This window comes from Triturus cristatus, chromosome 6 (assembly GCF_964204655.1).
Source record: "Triturus cristatus chromosome 6, aTriCri1.1, whole genome shotgun sequence".
Classification (NCBI taxonomy): domain Eukaryota; kingdom Metazoa; phylum Chordata; class Amphibia; order Caudata; family Salamandridae; genus Triturus; species Triturus cristatus.
Genome location: NC_140589.1, coordinates 1,148,533,828 through 1,148,558,129, shown reverse-complemented (window position 1 = coordinate 1,148,558,129; position 24,302 = coordinate 1,148,533,828). Strand labels below are relative to the sequence as shown.

General features: G+C 48.0%; 1 protein-coding gene across 8 annotated transcripts in view; it reads left to right on the top strand.

Moving 5' to 3' along the window:
* Window positions 1-24,302, top strand: part of MAP4K3 (mitogen-activated protein kinase kinase kinase kinase 3) — a 1,115,786-nt gene that overhangs the window by 849,403 nt on the left and 242,081 nt on the right. For all 8 annotated transcript variants that reach the window (XM_085612074.1, XM_085612073.1, XM_085612071.1 and 5 more), the window contains one exon: window positions 17,227-17,398. In XM_085612074.1, coding sequence (XP_085468200.1) covers window positions 17,227-17,398 — 172 coding nt within the window. The remainder of the gene's footprint in view (window positions 1-17,226; window positions 17,399-24,302) is intronic.

Below are 24,302 nucleotides of genomic sequence, written 5' to 3'. Positions count from 1 at the left end.
GCAGCCAAGTGGAAACGTGTTGTGGTCTATTGTCACAACAATAACTTCAATCCCCTAGATGTGTCCATTCAACACATCATAGGCTATTAACTACACCTACAAAGATGCAATCTAGCCTACACGTCTATTAGACTGCACCTTGCAGCCATATCAGCTTATCTACAAAACAGGCAACATCTATCACTCTTTAGAGTACCTGCCATAAAAGCCTTCATGGAAGGCCTCAAAAGAATAATTCCCCCCAGAGTGCCACCCTCACCTGTGTGGAACCTAAACATCGTTCTCACCAGACTAATGGGGCCTCCCTTTGAACCTCTACACAAATGTGAACTTCAAGTCCTAACATGGAAAACTGCTTTTCTTGTAACCAGTGTATCAGTGAGATACAAGCACTCACCATTCAAGAACTTTTTCTGCAAATGCACCTTAACAAGGTTGTTCTCTTGTACTAATTCAAAATTCCTCCCTAAAGTAATTTCTCCCTTTCACCTAAACCAATCTGTGGAACTACCCGTATTCTTCTCGCAACCACAGACCGTTGCAGAAAGAGCTCTCCACACGTTAGATGTCAAATGAGCCTTACTCTACTACATCGAGAGAACACATCCCTTTCGTAAGACCAAACAACTGTTCGTTTCCTTCTCACCACCACATAAAGGCAAACCCATCTCCAAATCTGGGATAGCTAGATGGATTGTCAAATGCATTCAGATTTGCTACCACAAAGCAAAACGAACGCTATTTGTTCCCCCTAAAGCCCACTCTACACGTAAGATAGGGGCTTCCATGGCATTCTTAGGGAACATCCCCTTAGATGATATCTGCATAGCAGCTACATGGTCTACACCGCACACTTTCACTAAACACTTATTGTGTAGATGTGCAAACTAAGCAACAAGCTAGTGTGGGCCAGGCTGTACTCAAAACATTGTTTCAAACCACTGCAACAGATACTGGTGGTCGCCGCGAAGGATGGGTACTGCTATATAATCTATGCACAGTGTGTAATCTGCAGCTCATATGCCTCGAACGGCAAATGCTACTTATCAGTATGCATCTGTTCTTGGCATGTAGAGCTGCAGGTCTACACACGCCCACCCGGCTACCTTTATCTGTTCCAGTTTATCTTATTTAGATACACCGCACATGGGCATCTTCACTGTCTATTACTATGATCCATCATTTCCCTGCTGGCGAAAAACAATCTGAGGATGGAGCCGAAGCCCATGCGCAATACGATCCAAAGGAGGAGTCTCATACCTCGTGACTTCCAAAGACTTTCCAAGAGGAAAAACAACTGCAAACATCCGGGCCCAACACCAGATGGCGATCTATGCACAGTGTGTAGATCTGCAGCTCTACATGCCAAGAACAGATGCATACTGGTAAGTAGCATTTGCCTTTCCTACAATATATCTGATATTTGATGCATTTAAGATTGATGTTGGATGTATATAATTATTCTAAGCATTAATCCAGAGATACGTGCATTTATATTTGTTGCTGTATGATTTACTGATTAACCCATTCACACAATTTTCTAGTTTCAACTTTCACATTTGTTCTATCTCTTAAAATGTTTCTTTTTCTGATAGATATTAAGTGCATGTTAAAAGAATCTTATAATATTACATGTTGAACTTAAACAAGCATTAACTTTTTAAATCCGTATGATATCATAAGCAGCAAGATTTGTTCACTGTTCTTTCAACTACAAGAACAAAACAGCTAATAGCACTCAGCCTTTTGAGGCATGGTACAACGTGCTGCTTTGTATAGGATTAGTGTTTCAATTTCTGACAGACTTCAGACCTCAGATTCCTCACCTTGTGAACTCCTCCAGACACCAGACTGGATCCAGAGTATTTTTATAGCAATTTTCTTGTGTGGCGATAGGTGACATAGTGCCACGTCTGACCTGTCCTCTCCAAGATGTGGCATCTGAGCCATTATACCCCACTTTCGCTGCACACTGACATCAGTTTCTTTCTCTCCGCACCTTCTGATGCAGATGCGGAGCCCCATTTAAATAATGTCAGTTTGACAGTTTTATTTCCATCAAACTTAGTCAGTGTGCAATGGACATCTCACGTCCATCTGACGGTTGCAAGGACTGCAACCGTCAGATGTTGGTAACAGACAGCCACAATGTCTAACCTTGGTCCCTTGACTCCAGACACAACTTAGTGTCATGCAAAGGCTCCACCTGTTCAGCAATTTCCCCAACAAACTCGCCTCTATTGGAGCTTGGGTAGGGGATACGACCAGAGGCAACACCAGTATGTGCCTCTATAGTAACAGGCCTTCAAGTCATTTCTAGGTAGAAGTCACAGATCAAGAAGCCAGCAGTGACCAGGTGTACATGCTACACTAACTGCAACCCACAAACACACCCCCCACTGCTGCAAAACTGCTATAAATCACATTCAGCAACACACTCCGCCCAGTGGGAGCCCGCATCACCTTATACCCATCTGAGTAGAGGAGCATTATATAGAACCCAATTGGTGTTCCAGATTGTTTAACACTGCAACTCTCTTCCTTTCCTTTCACATCCCCTGGATGTGCCTCCTACAACACACCTCCCTGAGGACCACTTTACCATACTCTGAGGAGAAGTTCAAGCTCTCTTAGAGAAGGGACCCATAGATAGAGTGCCGGCACCAGGGATTGTAACTAGTTGCTACTCCCGCTAGAATGATGGTGGCCTTCGTCCACTTCTGAACTTCTTCCTTTGGAAGGACAAGTTCAAAATGCTCCGCCTGGGCCAAGTTTTGTCTGCCCTCGATTCAGGAGACTGGATGGTGACTTTGGATGTGAGGGACACTTATTTGCACATTCTTCTCCTACAATTCCACAGAGACTACCTATGGTTTCAGTTGGGCCAGGATAATTTCAAGTTCTCTGTGATCGCCATTGGCATGCCCGATGTACTTCATGTGTTCACGAAGGTGATGGTGGTGGTCGCAGCCCATCTGCAGAGGTTGGGAATATTAGTTTTCCCATACCTCAAACCGTGGCTACTGAAGATGGTCTCACCTCAGGCAGGTGTAAGCCACCGCCAGATGATGGCCGACATGTTAACAATGTGTTCTTTTTCCATCAACGTTCCAAAGTCATACCTAAAGCCATCCCATTGGCTCCGCTTCCTTGCAGCTATGCTTGTTATGGTGCTCTTCTGAGCCTTTACTCTGCCTCAACGAGTTTAGGACATTCAGGCTATGATCCTGACCTGGATCTGCGTGATGATGTCTCTGAGGCTTCTAGGCCTCTTGGCCTCCTGCATCCTGTTCGTGAACCACACCAGGAGGCATATGTGAGCTCTGTAGTGGGCTCTTAAGTCTCAATGGACCCACCACTGACTAGGCCTGTCAGTCTATCCACGTGTCAAAGGAGACTGTGAAAGATCTGCACTGATGGATGCTTAACTGTAATTGGCCCTTCCAAATCCCACTTCCCACACATCAACTGATGGTGTTGATGGATGCATTCCTGCTGAGTTGGGGAATTCATATGGGAGAGGTGGTGATCAGAGGACTGTGGTCTCTAGTGAATACTTTCCTCCACATCAACTTGCTGGAGTTGTGAGCAATTCACTTGGCTCTGAAGGCGTTTCTTCGGACCATCTGCGGGAAGAACGTACAGGTTTTCCCAGACAAAACTAATGCCATAAGGTATTGCAACAAACAGGATGGAGTGGGTGTGTAGGTCCTGTGCCTGGAGGCTCTACCTTTCTGAAAGTGGCTAAATGCTCAGCACCTTGCAGGACCTTTAAGTGCCAGAGCAGTCAAATTCAGCTATTGTTACCCAGTCGACCATGAATGACAGTCACACACAGAGGTGGCACCAGGGCATCTTTCTGCAATGGGAGAACCCTGACCTGGTCTATTCACCAAAGCAGAGAACGTACAGTGTTTTCACTATTGTGTATTTGAGTTCCTTAGGCAGTTCTACCTTGGAGACTCCTGGTTCAGCTGGGGCTCTGGACTCCTGTGCCTTTTCATCCCTACCCCTCCTACCTAGAGTGCTAAAATCAAGATCAGGAAAGACCACGTCTAAGTCATCCTAGTGGCTCTGGACTAGGTGAGGAGAGTGTGGTAATGGAAACTTCTAACCAGTAATATTTGTCCTTTAATCAGGCAGCCCCTTCAGGAGGACCTCCTTTCGCAGTAGCTGGGCTAGGTTCTGCTTCTAAACCTGCGCAACCTGCACCCCCATGTATGGAGATTGAGCAGTGACAGTTGATGTCTTTTGATCTCCCTCCAGAGGTGTATAGTGTTGTCTTGGCAGCCAGGCTTCCATCCACCTAAACTATCTGAAGGACACTGGGAGAGGTTTGTTGCTTGGTATTTCCTCAGTAACGTCCAATCCTTGAATGCAAAGTTGTCTGACATCTTATTGTTTTGTCTATTTTTATCTCAGCAAGGTTTTGCTGTGGCAACAATTAAGGGTGATCTTTCATCCTTTTTACATTTGGCAGATCAGCCATCCCTTTACAAATCACCTATTATGTGTTTCTTTAAAGGACTGATCCACTTGCTCCCGCGAACACCTTTGGGATGCCTCAGTGAAACCTTCATTTGGTTCTCACTTACCTGATGTGCACTTCTTTTGAACTGATGCGCATCTGTCCTCTACCCTGTTGGCCATCAAGACAATGTTCCTCCGGGTGAGTAAACACTAGGCCCTGTCTGTCTAACAGCCACTTACATCGTTCTTCCCGAACAAATTAGGCCTCTCACTGAAAGCGGTATCCCTACTGAAGGCTGTTACACCTTTCCACATTGGGCAGTCCATCACCTTGCAAGCTTTCTTAGCTCCACCTTGCACTTCTAAAAAGGAGGAACACCTCTACTGTGTTCATCCTAAGAGGGCATTAAGTTTTTAAACTGATATGACCAGAGACTGTCGGTTGGACGATCAACTGTTTGTGGTTTTCTACTTTGCAAAAAAAGGGGACACTGGTTCAAAAGAGAAGCCTCTCTTAATGGATTGTCTTATATATTAAGATCTACTATGGGCAAGCCAAACCCTCGCCCCCAGAAGGCCTGCCCGCTTAGTTCACCGGAGTGAAGACTGCTACCACTGCGCTGGTGTTTGCTGTGCCAGTCTTGGATATTTGCCAGATTACTGTGTGGCATCACTCCAGATGTTCACAAAGCATACTGTTTGGACATCCAGGTCTGGCGGAGTGGACATTTCATCAGTCCAGCAGAATTTCCTGGTCTGAGCTATTCCCCCAACTGTGGAGGTAAGGCTTTGGTATCTATCTACAAAGTGAGAAATCTGTGGTTAGCAGTCTCTATCAGAAAAGCAAGTAACTTGCTTTCGGGTAATTATTTATAGCATGTGATGCTTTGGATTCCCATGCTCTGCATACTCCTGCCATCTAGTATCTGAAAGAAACACGTAGTGATATATTTCTTACCTCCCAGGCGTCAGACTGGATCCGGAACGTTTTTGTCAGCAGTACTCCTGCGCGTCTGTAGGTGGCGTTGTACGGCTCCGCGTCCGTCGTTGGCGTCGTGGTCGCCAAGATGACGTCGCAGCAGCTACTTAGACGTCGCGCTCGCGCGCTGACGCAGTTCTTTCTTTTTCCGCACCAGCAAGTGCAGATCCGGGAAGAGCAAGTACCCCCAGTCACTTTTTGACTGAGTTTTTCAAGGCCTTTTGTCTCACTTTTTTGGAGTCGATCTACTCCTGGTGTCGTAGGGATGCCCGGCTTTAAGAACTGTGGAGACTCATCGCATGATGTCGGTGACGTACCCACACCGTGTGTGTCTCTACTACCTGGGGCGCAACCACGACTCCAAGTCGTGCCCCGACTGCCGGGCCATGGCGCCGAAGACTTTGCGGGAGAGATCCCGAAAGTTGCTGGCAGTTAGATCTGCGCCACTCAAAATCCAGGTCCCATGGGAGGTCGAGGGACTGGTTGCGGAGCCGTCACCATCATTCCTCTGGATCGAAGTCTTCGCACTCAGGGTCAGGTAAGTCGAAGCATTCCAAAAAGAAGTCGAAGAAGCGTCGTCGCTCCTCGACTTCCCCTCGCCTGCGCGCGATGCGGTTGAGGGTGCCACCCCGCGGCTCCGGCGGAGCCTGTGGTGTCGCCGCCGGCCTACCCTCACTTTCCGGGTCCGTCGGCGACGCCTGCTCAGGTGCAAGAGTTTCTTGCTACCATGGAGCGACTCTTTGGGCCGTCTGGCCCCACCGGAGCGCCAACGGGCCCCGCGGGTCCGACTGGGGGTGGTGCCCTTCCATCGCCGGATCAGCTTAGCTCGACGCAGATTCCGACGCCGATGGGGCCTTTTTACCCCTATGTCCGTCCTCCTAAGTCACAGACTTCGGAGGAAGGGGAGGACTGGGAGGGGTCTGAGGACCCTCTCACACAACAGTGTGATTATGATCCGGACTGGGCAGAGCATTTGAGGGATGCCAGTGGTCTTGACACTGACCTTGGCATGTTGTCTCCACGTACCATGGCTACGGAGGAGGGAGCCAGTTACGCAGTGGTGTTGCGTAGGGCAGCCGAGGCCCTCCACCTCGAACTCCGTACAGGGGCCGTCAGGACTAACCTCGTGACAGAAGTGCTTCAGCCGGCGGCAACCTCTTCGGAGCCCTTGTTGCCTTTTAATGACGCACTTTCTGACGTTCTTTTGGGCACCTGGTCCAGGCCCAACAAAGGCTCCTGTGGACAGGAACGTGGCCCAACGCCATCGCCCGGCTCCGGACGACCCACTCTTTCTCTCTCAACAACGCGCTCCAGAGAGCTTGGCTGTCCAAGCGTCTGCTTCCCAGAATACGTTCCCTTCCGCACCTCCGAATAGGGAATCCAAGAAGCTGGAGCAGCTTGGCAAGAAGCTGTTTTAATCTGCCAGCTTAGGGCTGCAATCGGTGAACACCGCATGCCTCTTGGGCCGTTATTCCCACTCCGTGTGGGATACAGTTGCGCAGGTGCTGCACAACTGTCCAGAGGAGGCACGGACAGGACTCTCCCAAGCTATAGCAGCTGGGAGAGACGCAGCAAAGTTAACTATTCATTGTGGGCTTGATACCGCCGACTCGCTGGGCAGGGCGATTTCCACAATGGTGGCGCTTCAGCGCCACTCCTGGCTGAGGACAACTGGCTTCTCGGGGGATGTCCAGAACACTTTTATGGACATGCCCTTTGATGGCATTCGCCTTTTTGGCAATAAAGCGGATAGTGCGTTGGAGCGTTTTAAGGACTCACGGGCTACGGCCAAGTCCTTGGGCCTGTCGACCACTTGCCCTCCTCCACCTTATGCTTTTCGCTCCTTTCGTGGCCACGGAAGGGGTGCCCCAACACGTTCGTTCCAGAGCCACCGGCCTGCTTAGCAACATCCCCAGCGGGGCCGTGGACATTGGAACTCTCAAAGCGGTTCAGGGGGCCAGCGGGCCGGTCAGTCCACCTCCACCCCCGCACCGTCCACATCATCTCCCCCACTGGCGCAACATCACATCGGACAAGTGGGTGCTGCAAATTGTCTGAAGGGGCTATTCCCTCCCCTCCGAGACTTCCCCTCCAGCCATGCCACCTCAGTACCACCGCTTGTCGGGGGCCATCTTCAGCAGGAAATCACAGCCCTCTTGGCCAAGGGGGCAATCGAGCGCGTTCCTGGGCCAGAAGTAGGTCGTGTCCGTTATTCCCACTACTTCCTGGTCCCAACGAATGACAAGGATCTGCGTCCTATCTTAGAACATCGGTATGCCAACTGCTTCCTCCGTAAGGAGAAGTTCAAGATGCTCACTCTTGCTCAGGTCTAGTCTGCCCTAGACCCGCAAGACTGGATGGTATCGTTGGACTCGCAGGACGCTTAATTTCAGATCCCCGTCCTGCCGGCCCATCGGTGTCACCTGCGGTTCACGGTAGGCCACGAGCACTTTCAGTTCACCGTGCTCCCTTTTGGCCTTACCAGCGCCCCTCGGGTGTTCACGAAAGTGATGGCGGTGGTCGCAGCTCATCTGCGCAGATCAGGGGTTCCAGTCTTCCCCTATCTCGATGACTGGTTGTTGAAGGCGGGCTCGCCCCAGGCTGTCGTCTCCCACCTCCAGACTACGGCCAACCTCCTGCATTTGCAGGGGTTCTCCATCAACGTGCCGAATTGGCACCTGAATCCCTCTCAGAAGCTCCTCTTCATCGAAGCAGTTCTGGACTCTGCGAAGTTTTGAGTTTATCCTCCCGAGCAGCGAGTCCGGGATATTCAGGCTATGATTCCGATCTTTCAGCCTCTATCCCGGGTTTCGGTCAGGATGACCCTCCGGCTACTGGGCCTGATGGCCTTCTGCAGAATGTTAGTGGATCATGCCAGATGGCATATGCAGGCTCTGCAGTGGGACCTGAAGTTCCAGTGGGCACAGCATCAGGGCAACCTGTTCGATCACGTCCAGATCTCGGAGGTCACTGCACGACAATTGCAGTGGTGGCTCACAAATCACAATTGGGTCAATGGCAGATCCCTCTCCCTTCCCCAACTGGCTGGAACATTCAGTTGTGACGGACGCGTCCCTTCTGGGATGGGGCGGCCACATGGGAGAGGCGGAGATAAGAGGACTCTGGTCTCCGGCGTAGTCCCGGCTCCATATCAACCTTCTGGAGCTTCGGGCGATCCGACTTGCACTGAAGGCATTCCTTCCCTCTGTCAAGGGGAGAGTAGAGCAGGTGTTCACAGACAACACCACCGCAATGTGGTACTGCAACAAACAGGGCGGGGTAGGGTCGTGGACCCTACGTCAAAAGGCTGTGTGCCTCTGGACATGGCTGGAACATCAGGGCATTTCCCTGGTGGTTCAACACCTGGCGGACGAGCTCAGCCGCAGGTGCATGATGGATCACGAATGGCGTCTGAACTCGGACATGGCGCAAGGTCTCTTACAGCAGTGGGGAGAGCCTTGGTTAGATCTATTCCCCACCGAAGTGAACGCGCAATGTCATCAGTTCTGCGTGTTGGAATTTTGGACTGGGCAGTTCGGGCTGGACTGTTCCCATGAGGCACAGGGTCAAGACTGATTTGCATATGGCTGGGTTCAAACTGGAATGGCATGATGAGCAAAAAAACGATATATTTAGGCCCAGATCTCTGTACTGGGGTGAATGTATGACATTGTTCTGCATTCTGTCCATAAACTGTTGTTTTTGGAATTTCCAAGGCGGCACTCGCTCGGCGACGCCTTTCGTCGCGAGTGGAGTTGCGGTCTACTATACACCTTTCCGCCTATACCACTTATACCCAGAGTGCTGAAGAAGATAAAGCGCGACCAGGCCCAAGTCATTGTTGTGGCTCTGGACTGGGCTCGAAGAGTATGGTATCCTAAACTACTCAGCATGGCTATCGATCCCCCGATCCGACTGCCTCTTCGGGAGGATCTTCTGTCGCAGCAACAGGGAACGGTCCTCCACCCGAACCTGTCCAGCCTCCACCTCCTTGCGTGGAGATTGAGCGGTGGCAGTTGACGTCTTTTGACCTGCCTCCTGCAGTTTGTGACGTAATCTTGGCAGCCAGGCGTCTCTCCACTAAGACGGTATTCGCCTGCAGGTGGAATAAGTTTGTGGCATGGTGCACAGCAAAGGCTGTGGTTCCCCTTTCTGCCCCTCTTTTAGAGGTCCTTCTATTCCTCCTTTCTTTGGCCCAGCAGGGCTCTGCTCTGGGCACTTTCAAGGGCTATCTCTCGGCCATTTCAGCCTTTTTACGGCATCCAGATCAGCCTTCCCTTTTCAAGTCCCCTGTTGTAAATAGATTCTTAAAAGACATTGCTCATCTTTTCCCTCCTGTTCCTTTCATAATACCTCAGTGGGACTCTGGTTCTGACATATCTGATGTGTTGTCCCTTTGAGCCACTTCACAGCTGTCCTGTTAGTCTTCTCACTTTAAAGACAGCTTTCCTTGTGGCCATCACCTCTGCCAGAAGAGTGAGTGAGCTCCAGGCTCTTTCTTCTACACCTCCTTTTCTCTTTGTCCATCCGGACAAAGTGGTTCTAAGGACTCGTCCATCTTTTCTGCCGAAGGTTGTCACTGCCTTTCACATCAGGCAGACCATCACTTTGCCCACCTTCTTTCCGCATCCCTCCAAAGAGGAAGAGGCTCCGCCGCCTGGACCCAAAACATGCGCTCTCATTCTACCTGAACCGCAAACAACAGTTCTGGGTGGATGACCCGCTCTTCGTTGGCTATGTGGGCGCCAAGAAAGGTTGGGCCGTGCACAAGCGAACCATCTCTCAGTGGGTCGTTCTGTGCATAAAGGCTTGTTATTCTTTGGCTAAAAAGGATCCTCCGGTGGGGCTGCGCGCCCACTCCACCAGGACGACGGCAGCCACTACTGCTTTGGGACGGGAAGTTCCCTTGCATGACATCTGTCAGGCAGCTACGTGGGCCTCGCTGCACACATTTACCAAGCATTACTGCCTGGACAGCCAAGTCCCGAGAGACTGCTTCTTTGGCAGTTCTGTTGTCCAGGACTTTCTGGTGTTGTCTTGGTTCGCAGACCCACCACCGGGGTTGGTATTGCTGGGGTATCTATTCTAAGGTAAAGAATCTATCACTTCGTGTTTCTTTTAGATGCACAAGTTACTTCCCTTCGGTAACGATATATCTGTAAGAAACATTAGTAGTGATAGATTCCTTACCGCCCCACCCATCCTCCCTGTTCTGCGAACTGATTTCTAGGGTTAAGGTCATCCCTTTCAGGGCCCTAGTTTCAAGGCCCCAGTGGTCAGTTTCTTGCATGGCTCTGCGTTCCTGGCGTAGAAAGTCGTGTACAGAACTGACGTCAGTGCGCGAGGGCGGTGTCTAAGTAGCTGCCACAACGTCATCTCGGCAAACATGACGCCAATGATGGACGCAGAGCGGCATGACACCACCTACTGACACGCAAGTGTACTGCTGACAAAAACTTTACGGATCCAGTCCGACGCCTGGGGGTAATTCTGAGGTAAGGAATCTGTCACTACTCATGTTTCTTACAGATAGATCATTACTGAAAGTAAGTAACTTGTGCGTTTAGGCCGGACGTTTGCAACTTGTTTTTCTTTGAAGAACTCTTTTGATTCTCGAGGCCCTGTGACTCTTCTTCGGTTAAGTAATGCTCAGGGTCATCCGATCTATCTTCAAATGTTTTTTCTCTGCCTTTGGGATTGGACATATCACTTGGTGTGCCTTTTAGAAGCAGAGAAGCAAATTTCGGGGCTGAAGATTCGGCAGCAGCGCATCGAGGAAGAGTGTCAACTCCAAAGAATCCATCAACACTCTGAGCCTTCCACTCGTGTCAGAGAATCGTCCGGAAGGGGTGAAGCAGTGGAGCCCATTTCATAGCCCTCAGTGTAACGCCAAGTACCCGCTTAATGATCACCATCAAGCATGCCATTCTAGTCTATCCCCTGAACACAGAGAACAAGACTGCGCAGTGTGCCAACAATTTAGATCGAAAAAGACTTTGCAGTACCGAAGAGCTTGAAGCCTGGCCCACAGATGCAAACCACAGAAGAGCTCGAGATATCTGAGGAGGAGGAGATTGTTGGAGTGGATGATGATGATGGAGACAAGACGACAGATAGTCTGCACTATGTGTACTCTGGAGACTCAGACATCGACACCAGGGACCACGGAGACAAGGGTCAACCATCTATCTCCTACCAGAGAAACAGAGACACCAAACCTGAGAAGCCTTCAGGCTGAAGAACAAACGCCAAGGGTCGGGAGTACACATGCCCCTCAAGCCACTAACATAAACCACAGCTTGAGGACTGGCTAGAACCATGCCCTCAAGCTGTTCGGACTAGCAGCCTAGGTTGACACCCAGGTCTTGGCACTACACAACCAAGTGGTTCTGGTTGACACAGAGAAAGGGCTAGGCACCCCTTGATCCTGATTGGGCTCCTACTCATAAGGTTAAATACATTGTTGGCCCTTTGAAGACTTTCAGTTGACGTGTCCCCTACCCAGGCTCCGATACAAAAATCCTCAGCGTTGAAACCCTTGACGTTGAAGATTGCTAAAGACTTCTTCACGAAAAGGAAACGCCCCCACGCTTTGGAGCCAAAAGCAAAGTTGGTGCCAAAACACCATGTTATTGAGGAAGGCCCTATCGTTGAAAAACCACAGCTTGTCCTCAGCAAAGAACAATTGACCCAAAGACTGACAAGCTCACCACTGCAAAAAATAGAAGACTGGAGTTTGAAGAGCTTTAGATATTGCCACTGAAGAATGGTTCACAAAGAGACGAGCCCACCATCACCATCAATACTACCACACACCTCACCAGTGCACTCATTACCATCTCACTTAACTATACACCTCACACATACCAATTCAGTGAGTGTGAACCCTATGCTCACCAGCTGAGGAATTTTGTTTTTGGGGGTGGGGGGTTGCCTTCAGCCTACCGGCGTAGCCCTGATTATACCTGGGGAGACTAAGATGTAGACCCACAAGACTATACGAATTTGAAGCCGGGTCCTATTAAGCCATCCAAACCTGATGACACAACTAATTACCATACTGTCATTCAGAGAGACGCATCGTATCACAAAGTGAATATGCATGTCACCCCTGAAGATGAGGAATTTGTAGTGGAGACTTCATCCAAAACCGAAAGAAGTGTACATTATTTACCTATGATAAAGTCAACGTTAAAACTGTTCACAGAAATGTTTAAAGATCTGGTGAAAACCAGAGTACTTAGTCGCAGAGTTGAGAGAAAGTACAAACCATCGCCCTCGGATTCAGTCTACATTAAGGAACACCCTCCCTCTGGCTCTTTAGTAGTAGCTTCTGCAAGGAAAAGAACTGCAACAGGGGATGCACCTCTTGCCTGATGAAGAAAGTAAAAGAGTTGATGCTGTGGGGAAGATGGTGGCAGTAGGTAGCACCAACCACTGGCATATTGTAAATTCAGTAAGACTGTTATCAAGCTACATCAGAGCACTGTGGGATGAGATGGAGGAACACCTCTAGCACCTCCCAGACCTGTATAAAAAAAGAGAAGAGGAACTAGTTAACCAGGGATAACTGATCGCTAATGCAACCATCAGGTGTGCACAAGATGCAACTGATGCCTCTAGTAGAGGTATTAACTCAGCAGTTATCTTAAGAAGGCATGCGTGGTTATGCATTTCAGGTTTTAAAACTGAAGTACAACACCTGCTAAATGTCCCTTTTGACGATGAACACTCGTTTGGCACACAAGTGGACGAAATGTTAGAGAAGATCAAAAAGGACCCAGAAACAGCAAAATGAAATGGGTGCACTACACACTTGTACACCACACCAGTCCTTTCATAAACAACAGGGTGAATGAGGAGGTAATCCCACCACCTCAGGTCAGGGCCAAACCTACAGCAACAACAGGGAGATATAGGTTACGGAAGGGGTTCATGTGGAGGCAATGAAGCCCGAGGGAAAGATAGCGGTACTCCAGCCAAGGGTGTCTCTGCCACTAAGCAATGACTCTCCTTGTCTCCGTGCCCCCCCCCCCCCCCTCCCCCAATCCAAAATAAAAATAAACTTCTGGGGCAGGCTTTTGGGATTCAAGACACAGCAGGCAGATATCACATCCGACCAATGAGTGTCTTTCATAGTACAGTACGGTTATTGTCTCAAACTCATATAAACCTCACCAAAAATACCTCCACATAGACACATCATCATTCCTCAACTTTTACACCTTCTGAAAGAAGAGGTAAAGTCTCTCCTGGTAAAGGGGGCTATTGAGCCAGTTCCAAAGTAGTATCAAGGCAGAGGAGTATATTCTCTCTACTTCTTAATCCATATGGCCTATGATAGAGCTTAAGCCTCTCAACAGATACATCAGATGGTGCCTTTTCATATGGTTACCCTACAGGATGCCATCCAACTGATACAAGAAATCGAGTCCATGACATTTCTTGACCTCAAAGATGCATATTTCTACATTCCCATCCATCCTGATTGCTGCAAATACCTAAAATTCATGGTAAGTGGGCGTCATTATCAGTTCAAAGTTGTACTCTTCTTCAGCACAATAGTGCCAAAGATATTTGGGGTTGGTGGCCGCACACCTGCGAAGACCAGGGATTCATGTCTTTCCCCATCTAGACGACTGACTGATTTAAAGTGCAACCAGGGAGACATGTGTCAAAGATATACAGGCCACTATTCACAATGCCATCAGATCTAGAACTCCTCCAGATACAACCTTATCTGAGAGTAATTCTCAACACTGTCACGGCCAAGGCTTACCCAAATCCGCAGAGAGTACTGAATTTCCAGAACCAACAGGCTCTTTTTTCAGCCAAATGTTTGCTTGCCAGTCAGGATGGTCATGCGTCTCCTAGGCATGACGGCTTCTTGCATAGCCATTGTACCCCATGTGCGGCTACCATATGCACCCCTTACAGGGGTGTCTTGTGTCACAGTGGTCACATGTGCAGGGCAGTCTTGAAGATCTAATGTTGATTCAGCCCACTGTACATCATTCTCTTCATTAGTGGAACAGCAACAATCTGCTGAAGGGGAGGGCTTTCATGAACCCAGTCCTGCAAGTGACAATCACTACAGAGACATCACTTACAGGTTGGGGGGGCACACATGTTAGAGATGACAGTCCAAGGAATCTGGACTGCTAAAAGTCTCATCCTATCAATGTCTTGGAACTCATAGCAGTAAAACTGGTACTCCGATCCTTCCTCACAAACATTTGATAAAAGGCAGTCCTCATAAAAACAGTATGACATCAATTCATTACATTCAGAAAAGGAGACACTCATTCTTTTGAACTATCACAGCTAGAACAAAGCATATGGAAATGTGAGATAAAATATCACATACTTCCTTGCAGAATATCTGCTAGGGTAACCAACAGTTAGTGGACCTCTTAAACAGGACGCAGCAGCAAGTCCATGAGTGGGGAAACCTTTACCTCCAGGTTTCATCACCCACTGTAACAAGGCAATGCACAATGGATGAACTGGTCAGGGATATTTGCTTACTTTTTTCCGCCTCTCCCACTACTTTTGTATGTGTTGAGGAAGCTCAAATAAACCTCTTTAACATACATTCTAATAGCTCTCACATGGGCAAGACAGGCATGGTACACCACCCAGCTCAATTTATTAGTAGTTCCCTATGAGGGCTCCCCAACAATCAGGCACCCAGATCCCAAGCAACTCACTCAGGCCGTCTGGCTCCTGAAATCTTAGAATTTGGGTATCTGAGCTTGCCCTCTGAATGTATGGACATCCTTAGAGAGGCAAGACGACCAACTACGAGAGTTTGCTATGCGACAAAGTGAGAGAGATTTGTACAGTATCGCATTGCACAGCTCCTTTACCTGATCAACCCTACAGTTCGAAACTTGGTGTGCTATCTGCTACATTTACAAAGAGCAAGCTTAACTTGCACATCTGTATGCCTACATCTCGTAGCCATTGCTGCATATCTACAAAACAGTGAACAGCGATCACTCTACAAAATCCCAGTTGTTAAAGCGTTTATGGAATGTTTAAAAAAAGTAGTCCCTCCAAAAACACAGCGTGCTCCAGTTTGGAATCTTAATGTGGTATTAACTAGACTCATGGGTCCTCCCTTTGCAGCGTTACATTCATGTCCACTACAGTTCCTTTCATGGAAGGTTGCTTTTCTAGTGACAGAACCTCATTAAGAAGAATTAGCGAAATACAAGCACTCTCCTTGCAAGAGCCATTTTTTCAGATACATCAGGACAGAGTAGTCCTTAGGACGTATCCAGAATTTTTACCTAAAGAAGTGTCGTCTTTTCACTTTAATAACCAACTGAACTTCCAGTCTTCTTTCCTAATCCAGATTTGGTAGCAGGGAGAGCACTTCACACACTATATGTCAAAAGAGTGTTATCATACTGCTTTGACAACATTTATTTGTGACGTTCTCCAAACCTAGGAAGGGTTACGCACTGTCAAAGGCAGGTATTGCTAGATGGATTGAAACTGTATCCAAACGTGTTACATTAAGGCCAAAAGGAACCTACTAGTCACTCCAAAAGCACAGTCCACTAGAAAAACAGGTGCATCTGTGACTTTTTCAGTTAATATACCTTTAGCTGACATCTGCAAGGAAGCTACAAGTTCAACTCCACACACATTTACCAAGCACTATTATGTGGATGTCCTTGAACACCCGGAAGCACGCTTTGAGCGAGCAGTACTCAGAACTCTTGTTTCAAACATCTGCAACATCCACTGACCAGCCACGGTAAGGGGAGAACTACTTATCAGTCCATGCAGAGTATGTGTATCTACAGCAAAACATGCTACAAATGAATTATGTTATTGAATCTGTAAGCATCTATTTGTTGGATGCAGTGCTGTAGCGTCACCTGCCTCCACTTTCCTCTCCGGAAGTCATTGGGTTACTGAAAATTAATTCTTATATGAATGTGTTCACTTTGCTGCTTTTACATCACATGGTCTTCAGTACGGACTGCTTCTAGCCTCCACTTCACTCGCACCTCATGTGCGAAAAACAATCTGAAAATAGAAACGATGACCATATGCAGTACTTAGCAGAGGAGTCATCACAGAACCTCGAGACTCAAAAGACCTCTGTGAAGAAAAACAAGGTGTAAACATCCAGGACCAGCACTAGATGGCAGGAGTATTCCGAGCATGTGAATTTACAGCACTGCCTACAGCGCATAGATGCTTGCAGGGTAAGTAACATAATCATTCTGGTAGAGACTCTTATCTAACCGCAGATTCCTCAACAACGCATCCTCCTCCCTGTTCTGTGGAATGGACTAATACACTCAATTAATGAAGTCCCCATCTAGACACTGGCCTATTCTGATGTCTAGGAGCTCCCCATCTGATGGTGCGGACTGAGATTAGAAAGAAGCGAACATTAGCAGGTATGTGGAAGTGGCACATGTAAAGTGGCTCTGACGTTACACCCAGGGCAGGATGAACCCAACGTAGAGCGGCATTACACCTCCTAATGACCCATGAGGGAATTCGTATCAAAATTCTCTTTATCCAATCTAGCATCAGGAGGAATTCAAAAGGTGCCGAATCTGAGGTTGAATAGAGTCTCTACCAGAAAAGGCGTTACCAGAAATAAATAACTTGTTCTTCATGGCTTAAAAGAAAGGCAAGCTGTAGTCAACAGCCAAATACTCTTTGGAAAAAAAAAAAAGGCATTCAACACTTTATTTTTAAAGGTTTACTGAATTATTGAGACATTTTCTTTTCCTTTTTTCATGCAGCATATAGACTTTCCTCTTCCTTGTCCTCTATCAATGTTTGAGATGTTGGTAGTTCCGGAGCAGGAGTATCCTTTGGTTTGCGTTAGCGTCAGTAGAGGGACAGATTTCAACCAGGTTGTAAGGTTCGAGACGGTTAACCCAAATTCTACTTCCTCGTGGTTCACGGAAACAGGTTTGTATGATATTTTACTTTTTGATTTTGAAGGCTTTATACATTGGATTTATCGCTTCTTCCTCGAATAATGTATTTTTCAGAACATATCAAAGTAACAATTTAGTGTTTTTGTATAGTAAATTATATTAATGTCTTACTGCTGTCAGCATTGTTCTTTCTAATGGATACATCTAACCACAGATTCCTTGCCCTAGAATGCTCCTCATGCGCCACACTGGATCTAGCAGTGAAACTGCTGACCACTAGGTGGCAGCATATGACACTGTGTTGACTCCTCTGCAAGCTGACATCTGTTTCTTTCTTTCCATACCTGCAGGAGGGAGATCCAGAGCTCTGCTCCCAATTTCATTGGTCTTCTAACAACTTTTAAACAAAATTCAATGTGCTAGGGGACAATGTCCTCATCTAATATGACAGGTTTCAAACCGTGCCGTAAGTGTAGAAAACACATAACTTTCAAGGACCTGAGTGTTTCTCTGGGTTGTGTGCCTTGGAGATAACATTTAAGCTGTGCGACAAATGCGCCCTCATGCACCCGAAGGTGATCTTGGACAGAGAAGTGAAGCTGTACATCTCAGCTTTGCAGCCCTCAATTAACTCCCACTCCACCTTGTCGGCATGAATTTGATCTTGCTCCAGGGAGAGGTCAACTTTGCGGTTGAAGCCATTTGCTAAGTCCAAATGCAAACACTGAAAGAAAAGTGGGACTTGGACCTATCCTACCATTCTGTATCCACAGAGAAGGAGCAAAGGCCTCACAATGTCTCTCCGGCTCTCTCTGGTTGCTGTGTCACTGAGCCGATACCCCAACTGATTTTGGTACATCCTTGACGATGCTGCAACAGATTGAAACCTTTAAGGAGGCCATGCTGCAGATTTTTGGCACTCTTCCAACTCCCTCTAGCGTGCCTTCAGGCCCCAAGGAACCACAGGCGACTCAAGCCTGGTTCCTACCTGCAGAGTCTCCCTCTGCACTTTTGACACTTGTTCTGGGCCCCATTCTGACTCTGGTACAAACGTCCACTCCAGCTCCAAGACCTGGGCCAGGACTTTCCTTGTCGACACCTATACTGGAGTCATCATCAACATGCTTCCATTATTTGGTTTCAAAAAGAACCATAAAAGTACAATACATAATACAATACATAATGTCCACATATTTATATCCACCCCCATAAAAGCCTTAACAAAACAAACACTATTACAAAATAGCAAAATATAACATTGACAGGGCACACAACCCATGAGCCAGATAGGAAGCGGTGATGGCCTAATAAGTTGGAACAAACAATACTTCTTCCCTATAATTTCTCAAATTTGTTGCCCCTTTTGAAAAAACTCACAATACCAAAACAAACACTTTCAGTATAAAGCATCTGAAGATAAGTTAGGCCGGATGGTTAGTTAGGCCGGCCTGAGCTGTGAAAAATTATTTTTCCTTATTACAACATAGTAGTCATGAAACATAATGAAGTTCATGGTATCCTGAGTGGAAAATTGATCACACCAGCACTGATCTAACTCTTTTACACTAGCCCCTCTACAAGGTGAGGTCAACAGAGTATGAACCAAGTTCAATCTGAATCTTGATTGAAGAAAACAAAGATTTGTGTTATTAACAAAACACAAATAGAGCATGACCATTTGTTGTTTTCAGCAAAGCAGGGGCTCGAACAGTCGCTTTCTAGAGAGATAATTTTCTCATATAGAGAAAACTGCTTTTCATACAAGCAAGAACAAATTTCCTCATCTGCTGAGGTTCAAAGAAAGGTTCAGGTCTGCCTATCGCTATAAAACCTAATTTGACATACTGCAGCCATGAGATTGTTTTCTCCATCCTTAGCTGCGTGACAGTCCCACAAAAAATATTCTGTTTGCTGCTATTTCAGGGTTGAGCCACACAGATAAGCATTTCATGTGGAGACGGAAAATCAGCGATATAGCTTATGCCAAACTCTTTATGAATGATATAAGATGCGCTGTAGAACTAGAAACTGCCTGAAAAAATTGTTTTCGACTACTCAAATGAGATTCCCGTCCAAAAAGTCCCAAACCTCGCAGCTCCACAAGAATGTGATTGCACGTTTCCTGGAGCTTGTTACCTAGTTTAGCCGCAAAGTCAGTGATGGCTGAAGAGAGGCTTTCTTGAAAGTGAGTTTTTATGTATGCAGTAAAGGCGACTATGAGCTTCTTTTATCAAATAGTACTCCCAAGTATGAGAAACATGATGCACTTGAAATTTCAGATGGTTGCACCTTATGTCTCTGTGTGTTGGTATTTTTTGGCCCAATTACCATAGTATGAGATTTATTGTAATTGGTACGAAGTTCTAGAGAGGACATGAAATTGACAAAGCACTCAACACGTTTTAGAGCCCATGGTAGGAAGCGCTCTAAAAACTGCGTCGTCTATGTGTACGAGGACAGGAATTGCTTTTTCCGCCAGTACGCGATGACGAGCCTCTTTAAGAAACTTGGCCTCCAGTTGATTAAAATAAAGAGTTACAAAAATAAAAGCATTTGAAATAGTTAGGTTAAAAGTTGCTTTATTCGATGAGTAAAATACCATAAAAGCATACTGCATCTGTTCATACAAAACACAACAACTATATAAAAAAAACAAATTGATTATAGATTTAAAATTATTAGATAAATTAATCCATCTAAAAACATTATATCACAAAGTAGGTAAAAATTCATAAGGATAAAACAGTAAAACAGAACATCCTAGTAATTCCAATATGGCAGTATCACTCCAGAAAGCTTTCTTTTAGTATTTTTTTTACGCTTAATACATGCACGGCCTAAGAACTTAGCCACCCCGCAGACCAGCGGTGGAGTGCCGTCTGTTCTTAAGATTCGGAGGGCAACTAAATGTTTTGTTGTGCCAAGGTTTCTGCAGATTGGTTTTATCCATCTGGCCCTTGCCAATTTGTATGCAGGGCAAGCAAAGAGGAAATGGGCAGTGCTTTCCTCCGGGGCAGGGCTGCATGGGCATGATTGTGGTGATGGTTTTGATGGATTCCATTTGGCTGTAAGCGAGTTTAAGGGTTAGGAACCTAACCTAAATTGAATGTACAGGGTTCTATCTCTTGGGACTTGAATAAAGTCCATGTATGGTTCGAGACAGCTGTGTTGTTTATGTGAGAAGTACTCCTCAGTTAGTTTTCCCAAATGAGGAGTTCTTGACTCCCGATCAGCTACCCAGTTCCAGTAGAGTAATTTGAGCTCCTCTTTTGCCGGAGGGATCTGGCTTGCCCATGCCCCGGATAGCCCAAGATCAGTAAGTAGTTTCTTAAGGTTCACCAGCCATTTAACTTTGTTACCTAGGTCCAGTGTGAGGACCTCTGAAAGTGCTGCTGCATACCCAGAGAGCTCCTGCGTCCGCCGTAGGCGTGCCCAAAAGAACAAGGGACGGGACCTGGCAATGTCACTAAAGGGACGCCTACCCATATCACATAAAATTGGTCTCAGGGGAGTACTGGTAGGAAGTGAAACTAGTTCTCTAAGGAATTTGTATTCAGACTTGGAGATATCGTCAATGTTGTCTAACCCCCAGAGCTCGGCACCATATAGGGCCGAGCTCACTGCTTTACTCTCATAGACCGCGAGAGCAGGAGCGACCGGTTTGCTTGATGATAAACTTTGTGCTTTCCTGATGGCTCCTGCTACTCGCTTATGATTTAATAACATTTTGTCCAGATGGAATCTCCAATTCATCTTATCAGAGAGTCTAACCCCCAAATAATCAAAGGTTTTGACTCTCTCTAGCTGGGTTCCATCTAGGGTAAGGCTAGTTCTAAACTGTTTATAAGGGTTAAAGGCCGTAAACTTAATTTTTACAGTATTTATCTTAAGGCCATGAATTGTGCAGAAAAGATGGAATCTATCTAGCAGCTTCTGTAGACCAACTGGAGTTTTGGAGATGAGCAATGTATCATCGGCAAAGAGGAGGGTTGCGATTTTATCACCAGCCAGAGTGGGTGCGTCGGCAGGATCTTTCCCCAAAAAATCAAGCACCCCATTCACGTACAGTGAGAATAGGATGGGAGCCAAGACGCACCCCTGGCGGACCCCCCTGCTGACCATGATCCTGTCAGTGATTTGGCCCTGGAAGCCCCATCTTACACGAGCATAATTATCCTCATGTAAGCCAATCAATAGATTTAAAATGTGTGGTGGGATGCCCATTTCTTCTAGAACTGACCACAACTTCCCCCTGGGTACCAAGTCAAACGCGGTCTTAAGATCGATAAAGGCAAGGTATAGGCTGCCCCTACCAATCACTACCACTTTCCAGTAGAGGAGGAGCAGCCGAAAAACCTAATCGATAGTCCCGGTATTCCTTCTAAACCCCGCTTGATATTGAGAGATGATACTGCCATCATCAATCCATTTGAAATGCAATAGGTCTCGCATTAGCGAGAATTTGAGCTATTGGCACCGTAAATGGCAATGCCTTTTATTTGTGTTTTGAAAACTTGTAAACGGTGCGTAAACATGCACTATTTTTTACTTACATTCGTTGTGTACAAGAATCTGAAAGAAACACGTTAGTTATTGATTCCTTACCTTAGAATTACCCCCAGGCGTCAGACTGGATCCAGCACGTTTTTACGTCAGCAGTACCTCTGCTCTTCAGAAGATGGCATCGGTCGGCTCTGCGTTCGTCTTCGGCGTTGTGGTCGCCGAGATGATGACGCGGCAGCTACTTAGACGCCGACCTCGCGTGCTGATGTCAGTTCTGTTGTTTCTTTTTCCATGCCAGCCAGTTCAGATCCGGGAAGAGCGGTACCTCAGTCAATTTTTGACTAACTTGTTCTCGACTTTTGTCGACTTCTTGTTTCGAGTCTCTGACTCCGAAAAGGAGCACAAGAATGCCCGGGTTTCAAGGCCTGCGGTTCCTGTAACCGACTGATGTCGGTGACGGATCCGCACTGTGTGTGCGCCTCTTTTGCCTGGAGCGTGACCACGACCCGAAGTCGTTCTCCGTCTGCCGGTCGATGGCGCCGAAAGCTTTGCGGGAGCGGTCCCGAAAGCTGCTTGAACACCGGTAGTTGGCTCCGCGCCGTTAGAGGTCCTGGTCAAGAGGGAGGTTGAGGAGCCACCACCATTGCTGTTTGAAAGCACTCTGGGTCGGGTAAGTCAAAGCATAAGAAGAAGTCGTAAAAGCATCGTCACTCTTCGACTTCTCCTCGTCGGTCGGCCGATCCAACGAGGCACGCGGGTGGTGCCCCTCCCGCGCGTGGAGCCCAAAGGGTCAACTCCAAGTTTCCCTCCCTTTCCGGGACCCGGAGCGACCCCCGCCCAGCTTCGTATGTTCTACGAGGCGATGCATGCCGTCTTTGGGCAGACCAACCCCACCGGCGCACCGTCGCGACCCACAGTCTCAGTTGGGTGGCCTATGTTTTCGCTGCTGCTGGCCCCTGCGCCGTAGGCCCCCCTTAGTTCCAAGCCTGGATCCGGATCGGCGCTGGTTGACCTGGTTACGCCTCCACCGGTGCCGCTTCTTACAGCACCACTACCGCGTTCGGCGCCGGTAGGCTCCCTGGCCGGCGTGGAACCCAGCATCCATCCCAATGTGAACACGGAGCCAGACCGGCATTGTCTGCCGCCGTATCCGGTGCCGGGTGGAATTTCTATGCCCCTGTTCACTCCTGGGGTCCCTTTTTAACAACATTGGCACCCAGAGGATGATGAAGAGGACTGGGAGGGTCAGGTGACCCTTTGACTGACTAGTTGGACACTGAGCAGGACTGGAGAGAGGAACTGGGGGATGCTAGTGGTTTGGACACCTCCACCGACCTTGACATGTTGTCTCCTCCTACCGTGGCTATGGAGGAGGGAGCGGCATATGCAGTGGTGTTGCATAGGGCGGCCAAGGCTCTCAACCTCGAGCTTCCTACCGTGGCGGTCAGGACTAACCTGACAGAGGTGCTTCAACCGGCTGCGTGCTCTTCGAAGCCCTTGCTGCAGTTTAATGAGGCCCTCAAAGACGTCCTTTTGGGCACGTGGTCCAGGCCCAACACGGGGGCTCCCGTGGACAGAATGATTGCCTGACACCACAGCCCGGCTCCGGGCGACCCCACTTTCCTACACCAACATCCCACCCCGTAAAGCTTGGTAGTTCAAGCTTCTACCTCCAAGAGCACCTTCCCTACCGCTCCACCAGAAAGGGAATCCAAGAAGCTTGACCACCTTGGCAAGAAACTTTTCTCTTCCGTCAGCTTAGGATTGCGGTCTGTAAACACCGCGTGTCTCTTGGGCCGTTATTCACACTCAGTGTAGGATACGGTGGTGCAAGTGCTGCCTCAGTGTCCAGAGGAGGCCCGGGCAGTGCTCTCCCAGGCTGTTGCCGCCGGGAGGGATGCAGCAAAGTTTACGATGCGTTGTAGGGTGGACACCACGACTATGGCCAGGACCATTTCAACATCGGTAGCGCTTCGTCGCTACGCCTGGATGAGGTCCACTGGCTTTTCAGGGGATGTCGAGAACACCTTGATGGATATGCCCTTTGATGGCCGTTGTCTTTTTGGTGACAAAGCAGACAACGCCCTAGAGCACTTCAAGGACCCACGGGCTACTGCCAAGTCCTTGAGCATCTCCACCCATCCGGCGCAGTCTGCTTTTCGCCCCTTTCGTGGCTACGGAAGGAGTGACCCAATACTTCCCACCCAGAGGCACAGGCTGCAGTAAGTTACCCAACCTTCCCGCGGCCGGGGACGTGGTAATAACCGGCTTGGTTCCGGGGGCCAGCCAACCACCTCCCCCACCCCGCAGCAGCCTCCTAACCCTCCAGGCCCATCAAACGCCAGTGGGCAGCAGGATTCGCCATCACCTCCCCCACTGGCGCACCATCGGACAGGTGGGTTTTGCATATAGTCCAAAGGGGCTACTCCCTC